Source organism: Heterodontus francisci, chromosome 2 (assembly GCF_036365525.1).
Source record: "Heterodontus francisci isolate sHetFra1 chromosome 2, sHetFra1.hap1, whole genome shotgun sequence".
Classification (NCBI taxonomy): domain Eukaryota; kingdom Metazoa; phylum Chordata; class Chondrichthyes; order Heterodontiformes; family Heterodontidae; genus Heterodontus; species Heterodontus francisci.
This window is the reverse complement of record NC_090372.1, coordinates 150,398,032-150,420,099: the sequence shown is the minus strand read 5'-3', so window position 1 is coordinate 150,420,099 and position 22,068 is coordinate 150,398,032. Positions and strand designations below refer to the sequence as shown.

At 46.1% G+C, this 22,068-nt stretch overlaps 1 protein-coding gene across 1 annotated transcript in view; it reads right to left on the bottom strand.

Moving 5' to 3' along the window:
• Positions 1–22,068, bottom strand: part of kcnh8 (potassium voltage-gated channel, subfamily H (eag-related), member 8) — a 533,200-nt gene that overhangs the window by 21,560 nt on the left and 489,572 nt on the right. Inside the window, exons 14-16 of the mRNA XM_068011912.1 lie at positions 14,665–14,776; positions 13,942–13,944; positions 12,837–12,908 (exon numbers count right to left, since the gene is read on the bottom strand). Coding sequence (XP_067868013.1) covers positions 12,837–12,908; positions 13,942–13,944; positions 14,665–14,776 — 187 coding nt within the window. The remainder of the gene's footprint in view (positions 1–12,836; positions 12,909–13,941; positions 13,945–14,664; positions 14,777–22,068) is intronic.

The following is a 22,068-nucleotide window of genomic DNA, read 5'->3' as shown; positions in this document are numbered from 1 at the left end:
ATCTTCCTTTATGCAGCCATGTTGTCATCTTCCTTCCTTCCTTCAGGATGCACTGGCTCATAAACATTCACGCAGCGCTGAGCTGGCCTGGCTCCAGAGTTGACCTCTGCAGCATGTTGTTTCACCTCCAGCCTCTTCACAGAGTCTGAGTTGCAGTGAAGGGCCAAAGGCTTAACGGAAGAGGAGGGAGGTCATCTATGTTTAACAGAAACGATTTATTTACATTCACAACAGACCCTATCCCGTGCATGTGAAAGACACAATCAGCTGTTATAACCCTGTGATTCTATGCGCACTTCTTTATTCCCCTACGTGAACTCTTAGGAGGTGCTCTCCTTGCGCAGTCAGCTGAGGTGGAGGCAGGCTGCTGACCTTGCTGCCCCTAGGCTAAGGATCTTGGCGGTCGTCCTCCGACTGAGGGCCTCCTGCTCAGAAGCAGTACCACCCTCTGTCAGCAAGGATGAAGGAGGATCTGGCATCACTGGCAGAAGGACAGAGGAGCAGCTGCCCGCACCAGGAGCACCCTGAGAGGTCTCACAAGGATTCAAGGGAAATGGCAAGCAGGAAATTGGAGTTGAAATCTAAGATCAGGCAGCATCATATTGAATGGCGGAGCAGGCTCGACAGGCCATATGGTCTACTCCTGCTCCTATTTCTTGTGTTCTTGTGAGAGGAGCCCTCAACTGTGGGAGGCAGCCGCTCCTGCTCCCTAGCAAGGCAGACCTCTGCCTCCCTGTTGACCTGAGAGTGCAGAGGACCTGGTGGTGACTCCAGTTCCCCTACCCCCTCTAGCCTTGCCACTGCTGCCTTGCGCCCATGTCAAGATGAAGGTATGGAGGTCTGCACAAATGTCCAGCAGACACTGAGTGCTCTGCTGGATGTGGATTTCCATCAGAGCCTCCAATCGCTCAATGGAGAAAGCCACTTGTTCACTAGTCAGAAACAATGCTGAACTCAAGGCCTGGATGGACTGCTCCATCATCCGCGCTTGGGCATGCATTGTCTTTGGCATCTCTGCCAGATGTTGCCTGACCTCTTGCTGTGATGCTGCTGACACCAGAGGCACATTCTGAACCTGGGGCCCAGCATGGGCCTGGTCTCCCACAGACCTCTGACTTTCAGAGGCCTGGACTGTCACAGCCTCTGTCAGCTGCTCAGGCATGTGCGTGATGTGCTCACAGTTTGCATGCCCAGATCTAAACTCGACGTGTGCGTATTTGCGCTGGTGGCGGGTGCAGGAGAATGGGGTGATGATGGACCCTTTGAGGCTCCTTCCTCCCCCTCCGAGGTGGCAGGCTCTCCCACCGTCATGGAGGCCATCTGATTTGGCACTGCTTGACCTGCATGAGAGAACAGAGATATGTATGGATCAAGGGCTTCCCCTCCCACCATAGCACACACTCCTACAATGTAGACCCTTGTGGACACTGGATGCCTAATGAGCAGCATGGATCCATTGCTGCAGATGCAGCCTTGTGCCCCAGGGAGACCTTACTCACTGTCTTGGGAATGTACCCCTGCCTCTCCATCCATGATGCTCCAGCTGTCCTGTGGTCCAGCCTCCTCTTCCATCAGGGTTAGTACATGGAGAATGGGCAGCCCACCGCCAGTCTTGGCCCACTCTCTCCGATTGTGTGCTAGCTTCTGCAGACAGAGAGAAAGAAGCTGTTGGTCCCCCCAGGGAGATCAATTTCAAGACATAGGCTAGTGGCAGTCCAGGTGCCACTAATGCGGGCACATAGATGACTCCTGCATGCATCCCCTTTCCAGAAACCTCGTGAGATTATGCTAAGACAGGGCCCCTCCTTTCAGGGCCACTTCACCATGCTGCTGGCAGTCAGCTTGCATCCCCTGACCCTTTGCCTGAGGGGGTCTACCTTTCTCCTCCCAACCTACCCTCCTGCTGTGCCAGATGCAAGGCCCAAGAGGATGAAGGCATTAAAATGTACTCACTTTTGCAGCCGGAATGAGGTTGTTGAGCTGCTTTTGGCACTGAATCCATGGACACAGCGTGACCCCATGGCTGCTGACCTCCTCTGCAATCCAGAGCCAGGCCTGCTTCATTTGGCTCCCAGGTCTCCTCCTCCCCTCCTTTGTAGCCTGCAAAAGCACCTGGAGGGAGGTTTCAGGGAAGCATGGGGCCGCCTGGGATCTACTGTCAGCCATCTCTTATGTTTCTTCTATCACCTCCTCCTCTTCCAGGTCTTCACAATGCAGAGTTCAATGCAGGGCTAGCAGCCCTTCAAAAATGGTGCCAGCACCTGCCGAGGGCTCAGGTGACACCACACTCCCTGCCTTCAGGCCTGACTCCGACAACGCAATTGGTTGGGTGTCACGGTTCATGAAGCTTAATTTGTCAGCTGCCGCTGAATCGCGTGTGTTGTGTGATTGCCTTTAAGAGTGAAGTCCCTTTAAGATATTAGTATGCTAATGAGCCAAGTACCAGGACACAGTCATGTTACTGCCAGCCAGATTCATTCTGTTACTGTAAAACCTAGAGGCAAGTCATGTAAATAGTTAGCTGTGCACTGTATATACTTTTTAGCAGTTATTAAACCTGTTTGAGATCTTCAAAAACCTGGACTCCACGCATCTCATTTATGTTGCATCTGACAACACAAAAATGTTCTCATTACTGTGATTGGGTGAGTCAGTGAGCGTGGCTAGACAAATCCCAGTTTAAAAAAAAGAGAAGCTTTGAAGTCCTTAAAAGATTGATTTTTTTTTGTCTCTCAAAGGATCCCTGGGAGAGTAAAAAATTTGGGGAAGATCCGATTCCTCCCCAGGCTGATCAGGTCGATGCAATTACAGGAGGAATCCGACAACAAAAAACGCGGGAATCCTCCATTCACACAGCTCACAGCAAAAGCTATAAAAAGACCATTAAATCACTTCAACGTGAAGAGCTTTCATTCACTCAGCCAGGGTTAAAAGACCCATAAAGCCATTCAAGCATGAAGAATTACCTACAGAACGGCTGCATAAACAAACTCTATCAAAAAAAATTGAAATGTCTATTTCAGAGCTGTATAAAGAGACAAACTAGAGTACTGGAAGCTAGATAAACAGACAAGCTGCTCCTGTCAATCAAACTAGTCAGTCTAAAGAAGAGAATTTCTTTAAAGGGAAATCAGTGCAGAGTCACAGAACCAAGTCTTAAAGCAAGGTTTAAAGCAAAACAACAGCAGGAACATGGATACCAATTTTCCCAGCATGAACTGGAATGCCTTGGATATCCTATCAGATTTCAAACTGTTTCAACAGAGCAATTATGCTTGATAGACCAAGTAATTGCAGAACCAGAAAAACAGGCTGTAAAAATAATGATAGCAATTGGAACTGAGGGATTACACAGAATAATTACCTCATGCATATCTGAAGAGGACCTGAAAGATCCTTCAAAGATATGGAAAATGCTTAATCAGCTCAGATTAAGAATGAATTTCAGAATTCACCACCTAGAATTGATGTCCTCCAGGCAACAGCCACAGGAATCAATAAATCCGTTCAACAGTAGATGCCGTAGCAAGGGCAACAAGTGCAATTTTTCAGAAGTTAAGCTGTCAGACCGAATAATGGAGTTGGCGATTGTATCAACACTCATTGAAGGGTTTCAGAAGGACCTCTTGGGGAAAAAGAAAGGTCACAGCATTGATACACTGCTGGAAGATGGCAGGAAATACAAAGCCATTGTACCTCGATAATAATAGCACTTACAAGCACTAGGTGTAGACAACAGTATCAGCACGATAACTAGGTTGAAAAGAGCAAGCAAGCTGTGTGGTAGGTGTGATTGGACCCACCCACGGCAAAGTTCTCCTGCATTTCAAGACCTGTGTAAGGAATGCGGTGTAAAAGGACACTGGGCCCGCCTATGCAGGAATTCTGGCTCCAAAGACGCAGCCAGAAGTTACGGTTAGACACAAACAAGCAGAAAACGGGGCAGCAACAGCAAAGAAAGCACCAGAGACCTGCATAAACACAAGCCAATACATGAAGTCACCAGCGAAACAGACCTGAGACAAGACTGAGAGAGAAGTAGTTCTTAGACAGAAGACGAACAGGCGTTCCACATCGTGAACGTTACACATCACGTTGATGACGTCAACAACTGGTAGCTTTCGCCACTATTAACATCAGGTGCCCAAAGAAAGCTGGCAAACATACACTCAGGGTCAAGATTGACACTGGTGTTAGTGCAAATATCCTACCAGTCTGAATCCTCAAAGATATGTACCGGAGTCATTGGAAAGCAATGATACAACCGACAATTGCCAAGTTATCCGCATACAATGGGCCACCCAACCCTTGCAGTGGCAGATTAACAATGCAATGCAGATGCAGTAAGTCGGCATAGACATGACAAATGTACTACCTAGTAGACATGAGCGGACCAGCAGTGGCAGGACTACCAGCGTGCTAGGACCTCAACATCATAACCATCCACGACAGCATTGCCAAGGAGAAATCTCCAAGGCCCGGAACCCGCTCGCAGACTCTGACCAATGGTGCAGTCTGGAAATCCAGCAACAGCACAACTATGACACACCTTCACTTCTTTCTAGAGAACCGCCAGCACCACAATGAGCCAGAATGGACAAGTATCTCCATGAAACCAAGTACTCTTCCCCCGACAAGTCCTCAACCTTGAGCCCCAAGCCTTCAGATGCAGAGGATGAAGAAAGGCTAAGGACACACAAAGTCCTCAAGAGGCAGAGGTGGAAAGAGTTGAAGCATTGTCTGTTGACTCTTTGAGATCAGGTGCTGGAACTTTCCAAGAATGACAAGGCTTCAAAGGTGGTCATCTTGAGAAAAGCAACAGAGCATGTTAGCAGGCTGAAGGCAGAGCAACAGAAACTGAATGCAGAGAGGGAGAACTACAGAAAGAACAGTAACAGATGAGATGCAAACTCCCCAAGCAAGAGTTGTCAAACCACCGAGACAATATATGGACTGTTGAGCCTCTATACCTATAAAGTTCATAATCTCTATCCATGTGTAAATAATTTTGATGCTATCTAATTTTATATGTTTATTACTTTTAGCATTTGAGAGTTATCTTTGGAAAGAAGTGGGATGTTGTGTGATTGTGTGACTGCCAGCCAGATTCACTCTGTTACTGTAACACCTAGAGGCGAGTAATGTAAATAATTAGCTCTGCACTATATATACTTGCGAGCTGCTAATAAACCTGTTTGAGATTTTCAACAACCTGGATTCCACGCATTTCATTTATGTTGCATCAGACAACATAAAAAGTTTCTCATTACAGCATGCGGCCAGCCACTTTTCCCCCTGACGTGCCTCACATCCGTTTCCGGTCCCGATGGTGAGACTGGCATCTTAAACATAAAATATGGCCCTTTGAGTGTGATCTGCCTGTCTAGTGTCCAGGTGGTGGGTATGGGGGGAAAGGAAATCGGCCAATTACCCATTTATCAGTACTTTTTTTCCTTTCTAACTTTTTAATGTTTGTAATTCCTCCACCTCCTATTCCTTAGCCCTTCACACCTCTTTGTAAGTACAGAGGTGGAAATACGTGTTAAGTGTCTCTTCCATTCTTTCATTTTCTACTTACAGGATTGCTTTCGTAAGCTCTCTGTGTCACCACCCATTATTTTACTATCTTCTTGCTTTTACTATGCTTATGTTATATGTTTTATTATTATCCTGACTGAGTCTTTTTTCATATTCTCTTTTGGTGCTTCTAACCTCCCTTATTTCACCTCTGGGGTGGAAATTAATCTTGCGCAGTTGTCTAAATATTCAGTTCTCCCAGGAGAAATTTCTGCCTTCTTTACTTTTGGCATTTGTCAGTCAAGGTATAGTTAGATGATATCATTGGGGAAACTACATATTTTTATTGTATTAATGAACTAGGATGGCCTCTCTCAAATGTATTTGCTTTTTGAACAGTTAAAGACAGAATGAGAAAACATCACAGCTCAGACTCCAGACTTGAAGTTCAAATTTACTGTCATAGATAATAAAAATGTCATTCATGAACATTTCCCAAAAAAACTTGGTTCGTTCTTATTTCAAATGCTGTCACATTTCTTTTTAAATGTGCTTGTTGTACACCATGGAACTACAAATGTTTTTGTTAATTACAGCTTTGCTTCCAAGGGTATTCTCATTTTCAGATGTCACCTTCATAACAAAATCTACTGAGACATTTGAAACCATACTTGACATTGAAGACTTTTACTGAAGCTTATGGTCCACTAGTTATGTTATTTCTATTCAGCAGCTTTAATCCCTTGTTGGCAATAGCACAAATGTATTTTTAATGTGACTAAATTAAGTGCTAGACCCTGCTTTGAATATTATCTTGTGTTTTCACAGTGCTATCTCTGATCTCTGCTAAATGTATCAATGGCCATTGCTCTACTATTGCTGCCCATTGGAACAAACACCTGTCCCAGATCATTGTAGTTTGAAAACAAAAGCTATGATTAAAAATGTGAGATTCCGATCAGCAATCATCAGCATTAGGGTAGATTTAGGCACAGTTCAGCAAATCTGTGATATATTGAGGCTTATGAAAAGGCAAAGTCGTGAAGTGAGCAGTATGCTATTGTAGTAGGAATCTGCTGGAGTAGCATAAGAACATAAGAAATAGGCACAGGAATAGACCATACGGCCCCTCAAGCCTGCTCCGCCATTCAATGGTTTCATCTCCACTTTCCCACCCGCTCCCCATATCCCTTGATTCCCTGAGCGACCAAAAATATGTTTATCTCGGCCTTGATGGAGCATCCACAACCCTCTGGGTTCGAGAATTCTAAAGATTCACAACCCTTAGAGCATCTGTTAGTTATATAAAATATAGCAGGAATCCAGATTAAGGACTCACCATATGTTTCTGCAGTTTTATTTTCAAAAAGTTACAAAAGCAGGTAGGTTTGGGTAGGAATGGGGGGTTACAACCTGTGAAATTGACAGTGCTTTGGGAAGCCAACTTCAACCTGCTAACTTCCACATTTCACTCAAGCATGTTAGGCTGCAGTGTGCAACTCCCTCGAGAGAGGCAGATTTGTAATTACCATATGTTAATCACTCAATTAGAGTGATATTTCAATACACTTTTGACTTTAATCTATGGGCTTCCTGAAACTCGTCAGTGAAAGCAAGGTGAGTTACACAAAGGTAATTGAGGGGGCTGAATCAATCACAGGGAAATATGCTGATAAATATTCAGTACTCACAGCTGCTTTCTTACCCTCTAGTGGGAAAGGCTTTGTTCACAGTACTTTTGCTGAGAGGTTATTTTCTACACTTTGGAGGTTTGCTACATCACATCAGGATGGGTGCCAGTTATGTTAGCTTAGATTGGACCTCAGATGAGGACAAAGATGACCGGCAACAACATCCACAGCAGCACCCACAGCAGGCTGCTGTTCACAGGCCTGTAGCTGCACAGCAGAGAGACAGGTAGCAGACAGAGGATCAGCAGAGAGGTGCAGCTTACAGGATCTAGATGCAGAGGGTCAGTTTCCTTGACATGTCTGAACACCAGTGCATCAGGAGGCTTAGGATATCACATCAGGTGGTGGCAGACACCCTCACCTTCCTAGAAGAAGATCTGTTGCCTCATGGACTCTGCAGCCATGCGTTACCAGTGGCTGCTAAAGTCACCACTGCCCTCAACTGTTTTGCCTCCAGATCCTTCTGCAGATGTGTGCAAGATCCTGGGCAGCTGCCATGATTATTTTGTCCAAGCTCCCTGATCTCTTTGCAGCTGGAAACAGACTTAAAGGATGGCTGATAGGCAATAAGGGACACCCACTGCAAACTTGACTCATGATACCCATCAGAGAAATCCCAACATTGAAGTCCAACATTGCTACAATGATTGCCATGTCACCACTTGATGTGTGATTGAACAGGCCATCCATCTGCTGAAGATGTGCTTCAGGTGCCTTGACACATCTGGAGGTGCCCTTCAGTACGCACCAGGGAGGGTCTCCAGAATGGTTGTGGTTCTCTGTGCTCTGAACACCATTGTGTAACAGTGAGACTTAGACATGCAAGAGGAACAAGTCGAAGAGTTCAGATCCTCCGCAGACAATTCAGAGGGGGAGGTGGTAGAAGAGAAAGAGGGTGACAAGATCGATGCATCCCCAGCTGCTCATATTGCTGTCCGGGTGGCCAAAGATACCCTTATTAATGTACAGCTAATGTAGTTTGAAGCAGTGGACCCATGTCACCAGAACATGCAACAGCTGCTGTTCTCCCTCCTCCCCACAATGCCACTGACACAAAGTAATCCTGCAATTGATCGACTACCCATTGAACATCCCCTCCGTTGGTCCACTTAGAAGGCCACTTAGCACCAAGTACCCAAGAATGGACAAGACGGGAAAGTGGTGAAGAAGAATGACATTTATGTGTGCTAAATAGCACACATAAAAAAAACCTATCTATACAACATTTTCTCAGAAACCATGTGTACACACTTTGTGCAAGTACAAAACCTTACTATGACTTTCTGTGCTACTTCTACATGGTGCAATCCGTGTGGCTTTAGGAGCAGTAGAGTCATGCTGCTCAGATCCCTGCTCTGCCTGCTGAAGTCTCCTGGGTTTTGGAGCCAATAGAGGCCCCGCTAAAGACTGCTTCACTTGCATCTGTGCAGGGGGAGATTTGGCCATCAGGAGATCAGGCAGCATGTGGGGTACTGACTAGGAGCTGAGCTGTGGCTGAGAAGTTGAAGCGCTTTCAGTTGAGCCCCCACTTCCATGTCCCCTTTCACCATCAACCGTCTCAAGGCCTAGTTGCACTCACTGCTACCACTGTGCTGGAGAACACTTTGGTGTAGATCAGTGCATTCCATAAGGTCAAGGCTAAGGTTTCTGACGTGTTGGCATCCAGAGGCTGCATGATGGCGTTCAAAGCATGCATAGACTCATTTGGTTTGAGCATATGACGGTCCATGCCACTGGTCACTCTATCCATGGAAGAAGACATTATTTCAGTGGCCTGTGTCATCATCCCCTCATGCTTGAGGTGGACTCCTCCAATCTCTCTGTAATACTGGTGATTCTACTTTGAGGATCTGTCAGTGCACACTGTCTGCTGCTGCTCAATGATTCTCCACTTCATTGATGGACTCTGAAATACAGCATCTCTGTTCAACAGCAACAAGGTCTTCCATTTATCTAGCACCTTTAATGTAATAAAATGTACCAAGTTTCTTTACAGGAGTGTTATAAAGCAAAATTTGACCCCAAGCCACACAAGGAGGTAGTATAGTAGGTTTTAAGGAGCACCTTAAAAGAGGAAAGAGAGGTATAGAGACAGTGAGATGTTAGGAGGGTGTTCCAGAGCTTAGGGCCTAAACAGCTGAAAGGACAGCCCCTAATAGTGGAGCAATTAAAATCAGGGATGCTTAAGATGCCAGTAGTAGAGGAGTGCAAATATCTTGGAGGGTTGTAGTTGGACGAGATTACAGAGGTAGGGAGGGGAAAGTATTTGAAAATAAGGATGCGAATTTTAAAATTGAGGTGTTATTTAACTGGGAGCCAATGTAGGTCAGCGAGCACAGGGTGATGGGTGAATGGGGCTTGGTGTGAGTTAGGATATGGGCAGCAGAGTTTTGGATGACCTCAAGGTTACGAAGGATAGAATGTGGAAGGCCGGCCAGGAACTGTCAAGTCTAGAGGTAGCAAAGGTATGGATGAGGATTTCGTTAGCAGATGAGCTGAGGTAGAGGCAGAGTGGAGGAAATAGGCAGTCTTAGCGATGGCATGGATATGTTTTGGGAAGCTCATTTTCAGGTCAAATATGACACCAGGTTTGCGAAAGGTCTGGTTCAGCCTCAGACAACTGCCATGGAGTGGGACGGAGTCGATGGCTGGGGAACAGAGTTTGTAGTGGGGACCGAAGATATTGGATTTGGTCTTCCCAATATTTAATTGGAGGAAAGCTCTGCTCATCCAGTACTGGATGTCAGATAAACAGTCTGATAGTTTCGAAACAGTGGAGGAGTTGAGCGAGGTGGTGGTGAGGTTGCACTAGGTGTCGTCAGCGTGCATGTGAAAACTGATGTTGCGTTTTTGAATGACATTGCCGAGGGGCAGAATTAGATCAGAAATAAGAGGGAGCCAAGGATAGATCCTTGGGGGACACCAGAGGTATCAGCATGGAAGTAGGAAGAGAGATCATTGCTACGATTAGATAGATAAGAATAGAACCAGGAAAGTGCAGTCCCATCTAGCTTGATGGCAATGGAGAGGCATTGAAGGAGGATGGTGTGGTCAACTGTGTCAAAGGCTGCAGACAGGTCGAGAAGGACAAGGAGGGATAGTTTATCTTTGTCACAGTCACATTGGATGCCATTTGTGAGTTTGTTAAGAGCCGTTTCAGCTCTCTGGTACTCTCTACTGCTGTCCCTGCCTCCTCCACTTGCTGTCACTCACTTAAGAAGTGTGAGTCACCAGGTGAAAACCCAACTATCTGCCTTACTGGTCCCACCAAAGTGTGAGTATCTGAGCTGGTGCCTGGCGTGAATGAGTCCTGTGACGGTGCACCCTCAGAAGGACTCAGCTCCTCTGAGGACCCGTTGCCCACCACGTCCACCAACTCCTGCTGCACACGTGAAGGCCCTGTGGGAGATAAAAGAGATGAATTAGTCACGGCAAGGTAAGAATGTTGCAAGATCTCATTATGAAGATGATTATCTTTCACTTGCTGTTGAAACAAAGTCAATCAGAATAAGTGCCATCTGATATGTGGGTGGCGTTTATTTAATGTGTCACTGGATATCAGGGAGCTTCCTGTCTCTCCATCTCTGACAGCCAGGGACGCTGAAGTTCCACTTACTTCTCCTCTGAAGTTGTGCAGAGCCTGGTCTGTGGAGGGCCACCTCCAGTCCTCTGCCTCTCTCTGGTGTTCTGTGCTCTGTTCTCCTGCATAGAAGGAAAGAAGAGATCTATGAGTGAATGTAATGGCATGTGTTCATCCGATGGATGGAGTGTATTTGGTGAGGGTGACTATGAGTGAAAGGCATGACATTGCATTTAGATAAGGGTGAATCAAAGTGAATAGATGGGGATGTGAGGGCGTGCACAGAAATGGGAGTGGTGCACCTGCAAGGTAAGTGGATGTGAAGAGTGTTGGAACAGGTTTGAGAAGGCTCATTGAAGGGCTGGTATGATGTGCACAGCAGGACGTAGGTTAATGTTCAACAGTACTCACCTTTTTTAACCTGTTTAGTTCATTAAAGTGCTTCCTGCAGTGAACTCGAGAGTGTGTCACCATGCTCCTCCATTACCTCCAACCACACCTTCTTGGTCTCAGCTGTAGGTTTCGCCCTCCCATTGCTAAGGAAGAATATCTCTCTCCTACTCCTCAGAGCACCAGCAGCATCACTGACAAAGGGCACAGCTTTTGCCCATCTGGACTCCATTCTGACACTTGCTTCTCTCTTCTTTCCAACTCCAAACCCACATCTTTGGACTGTCCCTTTAAATACTAGAGTTGAGATCGCATCATGCAGGTTCACATCGTCGCAGTTTGGACAGGAAATGCGGAAGCAAAACGATATGGAGGTGGCGGAGTTAAAAAGCCACTGACAGACACGCTGAACTTACTCCAGGTTTCCTGTGCATTGTCAAATCACTCTACCACCCCACCCTGTTCCCAGCACATTGCAAACTTAAAATTGGGGCCATTATCTTTGAGGCTTCAGCGCACCATCATTTTGGAACATTCTATATTGTAGCATAGTGAACATAAATTAAGAAAACACATACAGTAAACTATGATTTAAATGGTTTTTATAAGTACAATCAATTAACTTAAATCTACAGAGCTGCAGTTTATGCCAGCTTTATTTTGGCAACTGGATTTAAATGTAGACTGGCATCAAATGCTGCTGCTGATTTTTGGCATTTTCTTTGATTGCAATCTTCTTAATAAAAATACCAGGAGGACATGAAATATGGAATAGCATAAGAGAAGATAGTCAGTGGTAAGATGCTCAGGAAAATTCTGATGGCCCGAGGGTGGGTGTTGGCAGTAGCCTGGTGAAGATATGAATGGTCTGGAGAGAGAGGTGGTAGACAGGGTTATGCTGGGAAATACAGAAGCCTAGTATGAATTGGGAAAAAATTTACTTTTCCTGCTACTTTGAAACATAAGTTGTATTTTTCTCTGACAAAGTAACAATGAAAACAATAGCTGAATATATTGGGTGGAATTTCCACAGAGTTCTCCTGATTTCCTGCCGTAACTTTGGGGGAAGGTTGGTGAAAACCCTACAGCCATTTATACCATTTCTCTAGGGTTTCCGCAGGAGAGTAAGAGACCCTTATGGCAACTTTAGGTGTTTGTTACTTCATTGATTTCACAAAAATATGTAAAATAAAATAAATGTTATAAAATATGAAATATGGAAAATAATTTATTGCTGAGTTTTAGCTGGCTAAAATTCAGCAGTGAGCTGGCACACACATAGGGGCTCCTAACGCTTGATTATTGCCAACTCATGCTTAAGCTTTCCAGACTTAGTCAAGTAACACATTCTTATGATGACAGAACATGCCCTCCATATTGGAAATATAAAAACTGCTGCTGTTTGGGCTTCTTAGTGCTTGATTTGGACATACTTAAACACTAGTTTCCATACATATTAAACATCTTGAACAAAGCAAAATGAATGAGCCGTTACATATGTATATGCATGTAGAATAATATTTTGTAAATTCAAGAACGATCTGCAATATTTAGATATTTTCAAATGTAATCCTGTATATGAGGATTTCATTTTTGGCATTTCATGCTGACTCATGTTTTCTCACTTTACAGTTTGAATTGACAATAATTATACGTACCTCATCATTCAGCCTTTTGATCTGCTGCTTTGTCTCTTCAGCTTTAGCAGCCAAAATGGCAGGAGTAACTTGCTCAAAGTCTGCAAACATCAAACAATAATTTACAAACCCTCTGCTGTCCTCCAATTCAGTAGCACCATGTACTGATGATTATATTTACAGCAGCAATTTGAATTACCTGAAAATACTAGCATTTTTTAAATAACTTGATCTGGAGATTAAAATAAATGGTGGGTGGGATTTTAACCCTACCCATTTGGCGGAAACTGGGCAAGTAGGCAGTTAAAATACCTGTGTCACTTACCAAATGATTTATTGCCTGCTTCCTGCCAATCTTGATTTTAACCTGCTCTTCTGAGCAAGTGGCAAAGGCAAATGCTTGAAGCTGACGGGGTGTCTCTTTAAATGTGCAGATTGAGTTCAATGATTTAATCAGGCCCTGATTGCAATTTTAATTCTGGCTCAAGTGTGGAAGCCACAGTAGGGGAAAGAGATTGGGGACCTAAAGAAGCCATTTAATGTAAGATTTTATAGTTTTCTTGGAGTGCCAGGAGAAGCAGGAATACACCTCTAGTTCCTAAATGGTAAGTTTGCATTTATCCTGCCCTGCACTTCCCAGCTCCCTTCTTGGTTCTCTCCTGTGAAACGCTCCAAAGCATCTTCCCCATGACATACCTTCTTACCAGTGAGCTGTCCTTTGGTGTCAGCCGGCCAACAGCCTTCTGCTGCCTGAGCTTCTGTTCAGGCTCACTGACCAGCAGCTGATTTCCACTCATTTCGGGTGGGCAGCTTACTGGCAGCATGCAGATAAGGTCTGGTAATTAAAATCTCTTGGGACCCTGCTGGTATGATTGACCCTTTCTTCGCTCCCCCACCCTCACTCACCCGTATCCCGCTCCCACTTGAAATTCCCCCTTATGTGGCTGAAAGACTGATTGGAAGCCTAATTTTTTCCAGCAAAAGTAGATATACTGGCTGCGATTATCCTTTCCAGCAGTAGCACTGCCTGATGTGTGGCAGGAGGGCGGGACTTTCAAAACTTTCATCCTGAGTCTGTCAAATAGTAAATCTTGAGCCTGGCTTAGCTTAATGGAATATTTTTGACAGGCTGTGGTGATGTACCACTCACAGCAGCTTCAAGGGCTTACCTGCTCCCCTTTGTAAGTAATAGTGGGGACCTTTCCTGAATCTGTCTGTGGTCAAGACTGCATCAATCACCTGATGATCGATGCTAGTGTACACGTGTGGATCTCAGGTGAGGACAGGATCAGGATGTTGTGCTCTCAAAAGCCTCGCAATACTCACTATGGAGGCTCACGGATGAGTAAATAGCCTCTTGTGCAAGGCATATCAAAGTGCGTCCAGTGCCTATGGGACCATGTCACAGCAAAGGGCACAGAGGAGAGAAGGGAAGAAAATTGACAGAGAAAATTAACAAAATAAAACAGCCAATGCTCTCAGCTGACAATGGTTCAAATCAATAAAATATAGGGGATAACTTTCAATTTGCTGGAAGCAGAACATTGCAGTATCTGATTGGTTGTCCTTTACATGCCCCACCCCATTTTCCTTTTGACTGTGGAAATTTCAATTACTGAGAAAGAAAGATTTTGAATGATTCAATAATTTCATCAATAAATCGTGACAGCGAAACATGTTAACATGTTTAGGCAGGTTTCTCCATTATAAATTTAACTTCGTCCATTTCCATTGTAAATGGTTGGCATTAAAAATGTTCTGGAGTATCTACTATAGATAGAATTTTTAATAATATTCAGATATAATTGAGGAATACATTTGTATTGGTTCACGTATGAACATGACATACATTACCTTCTGCAGTTGCAAGTCTGAATGATTCTTGTCCCATATGTTCAGTGCAGAACTCAAACCTTTGGTTCCCTATTGAACTTTTCTCGTCTTCAATGCCATCAACAATTCTACAAGAATGAAACACTCTGTTGTATAAACATACAATGGCATGAAAAGCAGTACTTAAAGATGTAGCTCCATTGGTTGTGCATCAGCATTAAAGTGCAGCAATTTAAATAGTTACTGTTCGTTTAGGCTAAGTTATACTAAACCACTAAATTGTATCAACACTTATCTGCTTAAATTAGCCAAGAAAACCAATTACTTCAAATTGTCATTGACATTTCTGGTGAAAGACAGAGCCTGCAAAAGGGGCTGTTAATGTATTGTTCAGCATCCACAGCCCCACTGTGCATTAGGTCACAGTGCATAGTATTATTCATATCCCAGAATTAAACATTCCAACTTGTGTTAACCCTTACAGTGTGTGGTGGAGTTATGTTGAATATATTTTGTTCTCATGAAAGTGTATGGTGTGTGGTCTGTACTTCTGAACTGTGCTCTCCTTCTAGTGGAAGAAGGAAGTAAGGCTGCAACTGGGAATAGTGTATTTATAATGCTACTGAGACTACTGATCCAGAGGCCTGGACTAATGCGTTGTGGACATGGGCCAGAATTTAATGCCCCCCACACCCCGGAAGCGGGCTAAGAAGTGGGGGGGGGGTAAGATTAGGTGGGATGCGGGGTGAGGGAGGGGGGGGGTGGGGAGTGCTGTGCCCACCTGCCATTAGGTCAATTGAGGCCCTTAAGTAGCCAATTAATTGCTACTTAAGGGCCTCTTCTTGCTACCACTGGTATCTTAGCCAGCGGTGGACGGGCATTTCGGCACCTGAAGAGGCCGTGTAGTAATACATGCCGACCTCCTTGTGGACTGGGGGGTTACCCCTCCTGATTGGGCACCGTGTGTACCACAGAGGGCCTCCCAGCAGCATGGCCGGCCCCACAAAAACAACCCCCCCACCCTACACTCCAACCCCCCATGCCCCCTCACCGGGACATGGCTGATTATCCCTGGTGAGGCTCGACACCCGCTTATCTTTTTGGAGGCCGCGTTCTTCTTGCTGGGTGCAGTTCCAGCAGTAACCACCACTTCCAGTAGCGCTGCAGCGACTGAAGATCTGATGGCCCTCTTGGGGCCAGGAGCTCTTGGAGGCAGGACTTCCTGCCTCAGAGGGACAGAAGCCCCAACTGAAGCCAGTTAAAGGCCTGAGCCACGCAAAATAGCAGTGGGGCTTTCAGGCCCGGTAGAGGCAGGCTCACCCCCAGCTTTCCAGCTGGTGGGCAGGGCAACTGCCTTACTGTTAAATTCAAGCCATAAGATCAAATCCTACTACAGCAGCAGGGGGAATATAAACTTAATTAATAAAGATGGAATAAAAAGCTATTCTCAGTAATGATGAAATCATGCAGCTACCGGATTGTTATAAAATCTCATCTGATTCATTAATGTCCTTCAGGGAAGGAAATCTGCTCCTTACCCAGTCTGGCCCCAGATCCCTAGCAATATTTATACTCTTTATTGCTTTCTGAAATGGCCAGGCAAGCCACTCAGTTGTATCAAACCGCTATAGAAAAGCTGAATAAGAATAAAACTGGATGGATCAACCAGCATCAATCTAGGCACCAGAAACGACAGACCCTGCCCAGTCGACCCTGCAAAGTCCCCCTCACAAACATCTACGGACTTGTGCCAACATTGGGAGAGCTGTTCCACAGACTAGTCAAGCAACAGCCTGACATACAGAAGCAAAATACTGCAGATTCTGGAAATATGAAGCAAAAACAGAAAATGCTGGAGATATTCAGCAGGTCAGGCAGCATCTGTGGAGAAAGAAAGAGTTAACATTTCAGATCACTGACATTTCAGTAGAACTGGGAGAAGTTAGAAATGTAATAGGTTTTAAGCAAGTGAAAGGTGGGATGGTGGGGAAAAGGCCTGACATAGTCATACTCACCGAATCATAACCTTCCAGCCAATGTCCCAGGCTCCTCCATCACCATCCCTGGGTATGTCTTGCTCCACCAACAGGACAGACCCATCAGAGGTGGTGGTACAGTGGTATACAATCAAAGGGAGTCATCAACATTGACTCCAGACCCCATGAAGTCTCATGGCATCAGGTCAAACATGGGCAAGGACATTTCTGCTGATTACCACCTACCGCCCCCCACCCTCCCCACCCCTCAGCTGATGAATCAGTGCTTCTGCGTGTTGAACACCACTTGAAAGAAGCACTGAGGTTAGCAAGGGCACAGAATGTACTCTGGATGGGGAACTTCGATGTCCATCACAAAGTGTGGCTCCGTAGCACCACTACTGATCGAGGTGGCAGAGTCCTGAAGGATATAACTGTCAGACTGGGCCTGCAGCAGGTGATGACAGTACCAACAAGAGGGAAAAACCGACTTGACCTCATCCTCACCAATCTACCTGTCACAGATGCATCTGTCCATGACAGTATTGGTACGAGTGACCATTGCACAGTTCTTGTGGAAACTAAGTTCTGTCTTCACACTGAGGACACCATCCATCGTATTGTGTGGCACTGCCACCATGCTAAATGGGATAGATTCAGAACAGATCTAGCAGCTTAAAACTGGGCGTACATGAGGTGCTGTGGACCATCAGCAGCAGCAGAATTGTATTCAATCACAAACTATAACCTCACTCTACTATTACCATTAAGACAGGAGATCAACCCTGGTTCAATAGGACTGCAGGAGAGCATACCAGGAACAGCACCAGGCATACCTAAAAATGGTGAAGCTCCAACACAGGACTACATGCATGCTAAATAGTGGAAGCTGCATGCTAGAGTCAGAGCAAAGAGATCCCACAATCATGGATCAAATCACGGCTCTGCAGTCCTACCACATCCAGTCGTGAATGGTGGCGGGCAATTAAATAACTAACTGGAGAAGGAGGTTCCACAAATATCCCCATCCTCAACGATGGTGGAGCCCAGCATATCAGTGCAAAAGACAAGCCTGAAGCATTTGCGACCATCTTCAGCCAGAAGGGCCGGGTGTATGATCCATCTCCACCTCCTCCTGAGGTCCCCAGCATCACCGATGCCAGTCTTCAGCCAATTTGATTCACTCCACTTGATATTAAGAAATAGTTGATGGCACTGGATACTGAAACCTCCCGGCTGTAGTACTGAAGATATGTGTTCCAGAACTAGCTATGCTCCTAGCCAAGCTGTTCCAGTACAGTTACAACACTGGCATCTACCCGACAATGTGGACAATTGCCCAGGTATGTCCTGTCGACCAAAAGCAAGACAAATCCAATCCAGCCAATTACCACATCATCTCAATCATTAACAAATTGATGGTAGGTGGCGCCAACGGTGCTATCAAATGGCATTTACTCAGCTATAATCTGCTCACTGACACTTAGTTTGGGTTCGTCCAGGGCCACTCAGCTCCTGACCTCATTACAGCTTTGGTCGAAACATGGACAAAAGAGCTGATCTCCTGAGGTGAGGTGAGAGTGACTGTCCTTGACATCAAGGCAGCATTTGACCGAGTGTGGTTTCAAGGAGCCCTAGCAAAACTGGAGTCAATGGGAATCAGGCGGAAAACTCCCCGCTGGTTGGAGTCCTATCGAGCACAAAGGAAGATGGTTGTGGTTGTTGCAGGTCAATCATCTCAGCCCCAGGACAACACTCAGGGTAGTGTCCTAGGCCCAACCATCTTCAGCTGCTTCATCAATGACCTTCCCTTCAAGATAAGGTCAGAAGTGGGATATTCGCTGATGATTGTACGATGTTCAGGACCATTTGCAACTCCTCAGATATTGAAGCAGTCCGTGCCTGCATGCAGCAAGACTTGGACAATATTCAGGCTTGGGCTGTTAAGTGGCAAGTAACATTCATGCCACAATAGTGCCAGGCAATGACCATCTCCAACAAGAGAGAATCTAACCATCTCCCCTTGATCTTCCAAGGCATTGCCATCTCTGAATCCTCCACCATCAACATCCCAGGGGCGTTACTATTGACCAGAAAATTAACTGGAACAGCTACATAAATACTGTGGCTACAAGAACAGGTCAGGAGCTAGGAATTCTGTGGTGAGTAACTCACTTCCTGACTCGCCAGAGCCTCTCCACCATCTGCAAGGCACAATTAAGGAGCATGATGGAATACTCTCCACTTGCCTGGAATGGTGCAACTCTGACAGCACTCAAATAGCTCGACATCATCCAGGACAAAGTAGCCCACTTGAAACCCATCCAACACCTTAAATATTCACTCCTTCCACCACTGCTGCACAGTGGCAGCAGTGTGTACCATCTACAAGATGCATTGCAGCAACTCGCCAAGGCTCCTTCAATAGCACCTTCCAAACCCGCAATCTCTACCATCTGGAAGGACAAGGGCAGCAAATGCATGGGAACTTCAGCACCACCAAGTTCCCCTCCAAGTCACACACCATCCTGACTTAGAACTATATTGCCATTCCTTTACTGTTGCTGGGTCAAATTCCTGGACCACCTTCCCGAACAGCACTGTGGGTGTACCTACACCAGATGGGCTGCAGTGGTTCAAGAAGGTCATCACCACCTTCGTAAGGGCAATCAAGGATGGGAAATAAATGCTGGCCTTGCCGGTGAAGCTCAACTCCCATGAATGAATGAAAAAAAGCAGTGTTGGTTGTCAGTGTCTGCCTCTAGGGAATGAAGGTGCCCCATATCTCATTGGGCTGGGTCAGTAAATAGCCCTACAACTAGTAATACAATGTTTGTCTGGGCCTGTATGCTCGGTGATATACCTGCAGTTATTTGAATGGGTAGGTGGGTGATACAGATATGGCTTCACCCTGACAGACACCTACATTGTCTGCTCCAGCTCTTGCCATTCTCTGCACCTAGGCACTCTTTCAATATTTTAAGAGATCTCTTTGATTACAGAGCACTGGATAGCAAAGAGGTTATTCTTTTCTTTTGGGCCTCCTTATCTCGAGAGACAATGGATACGCGCCTGGAGGTGGTCAGTGGTTTGTGAAGCAGCGCCTGGAGTGGCTATAAAGGCCAATTCTGGAGTGACAGGCTCTTCCACAGGTGCTGCAGAGAAATTTGTTTGTCGGGGCTGTTGCACAGTTGGCTCTCCCCTTGCACCTCTGTCTTTTTTCCTGCCAACTACTAAGTCTCTTCGACTCGCCACAATTTAGCCCTGTCTTTATGGCTGCCCTCCAGCTCTGGCGAATGCTGGCAACTGACTCCCACGACTTGTGATCAATGTCACACAATTTCATGTCGCGTTTGCAGACGTCTTTATAGCGGAGACATGGACGGCCGGTGGGTCTGATACCAGTGGCGAGCTCGCTGTACAATGTGTCTTTGGGGATCCTGCCATCTTCCATGCGGCTCACATGGCCAAGCCATCTCAAGCGCCACTGACTCAGTAGTGTGTATAAGCTGGGGGTGTTGGCCGCTTCAAGGACTTCTGTGTTGGAGATATAGTCCTGCCACCTGATGCCAAGTATTCTCCGAAGTCAGCGAAGATGGAATGAATTGAGACGTCGCTCTTGGCTGGCATACTTTGTCCAGGCCTCGCTGTCGTAGAGCAAGGTACTGAGGACACAGGCCTGATACACTTGGACTTTTGTGTTCCGTGTCAGTGCGCCATTTTCCCACACTCTCTTGGCCAGTCTGGACATAGCAGTGGAAGCCTTACCCATGCGCTTGTTGATTTCTGCATCTAGAGACAGGTTACTGGTGATAGTTGAGCCTAGGCAGGTGAACTCTTGAACCACTTCCAGAGCGTGGTCGCCAATATTGATGGATGGAGCATTTCTGACGTCCTGCCCCATGATGTTCGTTTTCTTGAGGCTGATGGTTAGGCCAAATTCATTGCAGGCAGCCGCAAACCTGTCGATGAGACTCTGCAGGCACTCTTCAGTGTGAGATGTTAAAGCAGCATCGTCAGCAAAGAGGAGTTCTCTGATGAGGACTTTCCGTACTTTGGACTTCGCTCTTAGACGGGCAAGGTTGAACAACCTGCCCCCTGATCTTGTGTGGAGGAAAATTCCTTCTTCAGAGGATTTGAACGCATGTGAAAGCAGCAGGGAGAAGAAAATCCCAAAAAGTGTGGGTGCGAGAACACAGCCCTGTTTCACACCACTCAGGATAGGAAAGGGCTCTGATGAGGAGCCACCATGTTGAATTGTGCCTTTCATATTGTCATGGAATGAGGTGATGATACTTAGTAGCTTTGGTGGACATCCGATCTTTTCTAGTATTCTGAAGAGACCACGTCTGCTGACGAGGTCAAAGGCTTTGGTGAGATCAATGAAAGCAATGTAGAGGGGCATCTGTTGTTCACGGCATTTCTCCTGTATCTGACGAAGGGAGAACAGCATGTCAATGGTCGATCTCTCTGCACGAAAGCCACACTGTGCCTCAGGGTAGACGCGCTCGGCCAGCTTCTGGAGCCTGTTCAGAGCGACTCGAGCAAAGACTTTCCCCACTATGCTGAGCAGGGAGATTCCACGGTAGTTGTTGCAGTCACCGCGGTCACCTTTGTTTTTTTAGAGGGTGATGATATTGGCATTGCGCATGTCCTGGGGTACTGCTCCCTCGTCCCAACACAGGCATAGCAGTTCATGTAGTGCTGAGAGTATAGCAGGCTTGGCACTCTTGATTATTTCAGGGGTAATGCTGTCCTTCCCAGGGGCTTTTCCGCTGGCTAGAGAATCAATGGCATCACTGAGTTCCGATTTGGTTGGCTGTATGTCCAGCTCATCCATGACTGGTAGAGGCTGGGCTGCATTGAGGGCAGTCTCAGTGACAGCATTCTCCCTGGAGTACAGTTCTAGGTAGTGCTCAACACAGCGGTCCATCTGTTTGCGTTGGTCAGTGATTATGTCCCCCGATTTAGATTTGAGGGGGGCGATCTTCTTGATGGTTGGCCCAAGAGCTCTCTTCATGCCATCATACATTCCTCTGATGTTTCCGGTGTCTGAGGCCAGCTGAATATGACTGCATAGGTGTTGCCAGTAGTCGTTTGCGCAACGCCTAGCTGTTCTTTGTGCAGTGCTTCTGGCTGCTTTAAGTGCTGCGGATGTTAAATCGCTGGGGGCTTTCTTGTAGTTCAACAGTGCAATGCGCTTAGCGGCTATGACAGGTTCCAGCTCTTCATTATGAGATTGAAACCAGTCTGCATTTCTCTTCGCACTTTTGCCATAGGTGGTCAAAGCTGACTCATAGATGGCGTCTCTGATGTGGGCCCACTTGGTCTCAGCATCCCCTGTGGGAGTGTTTTGAAGGGCTGTTACAAGTGAATTTAGAAATTTTTGTAACAGCTGTGGGTGAGAAATTCTGCTCGTGTTGATGCGCGGGTGGCCCTTCTGC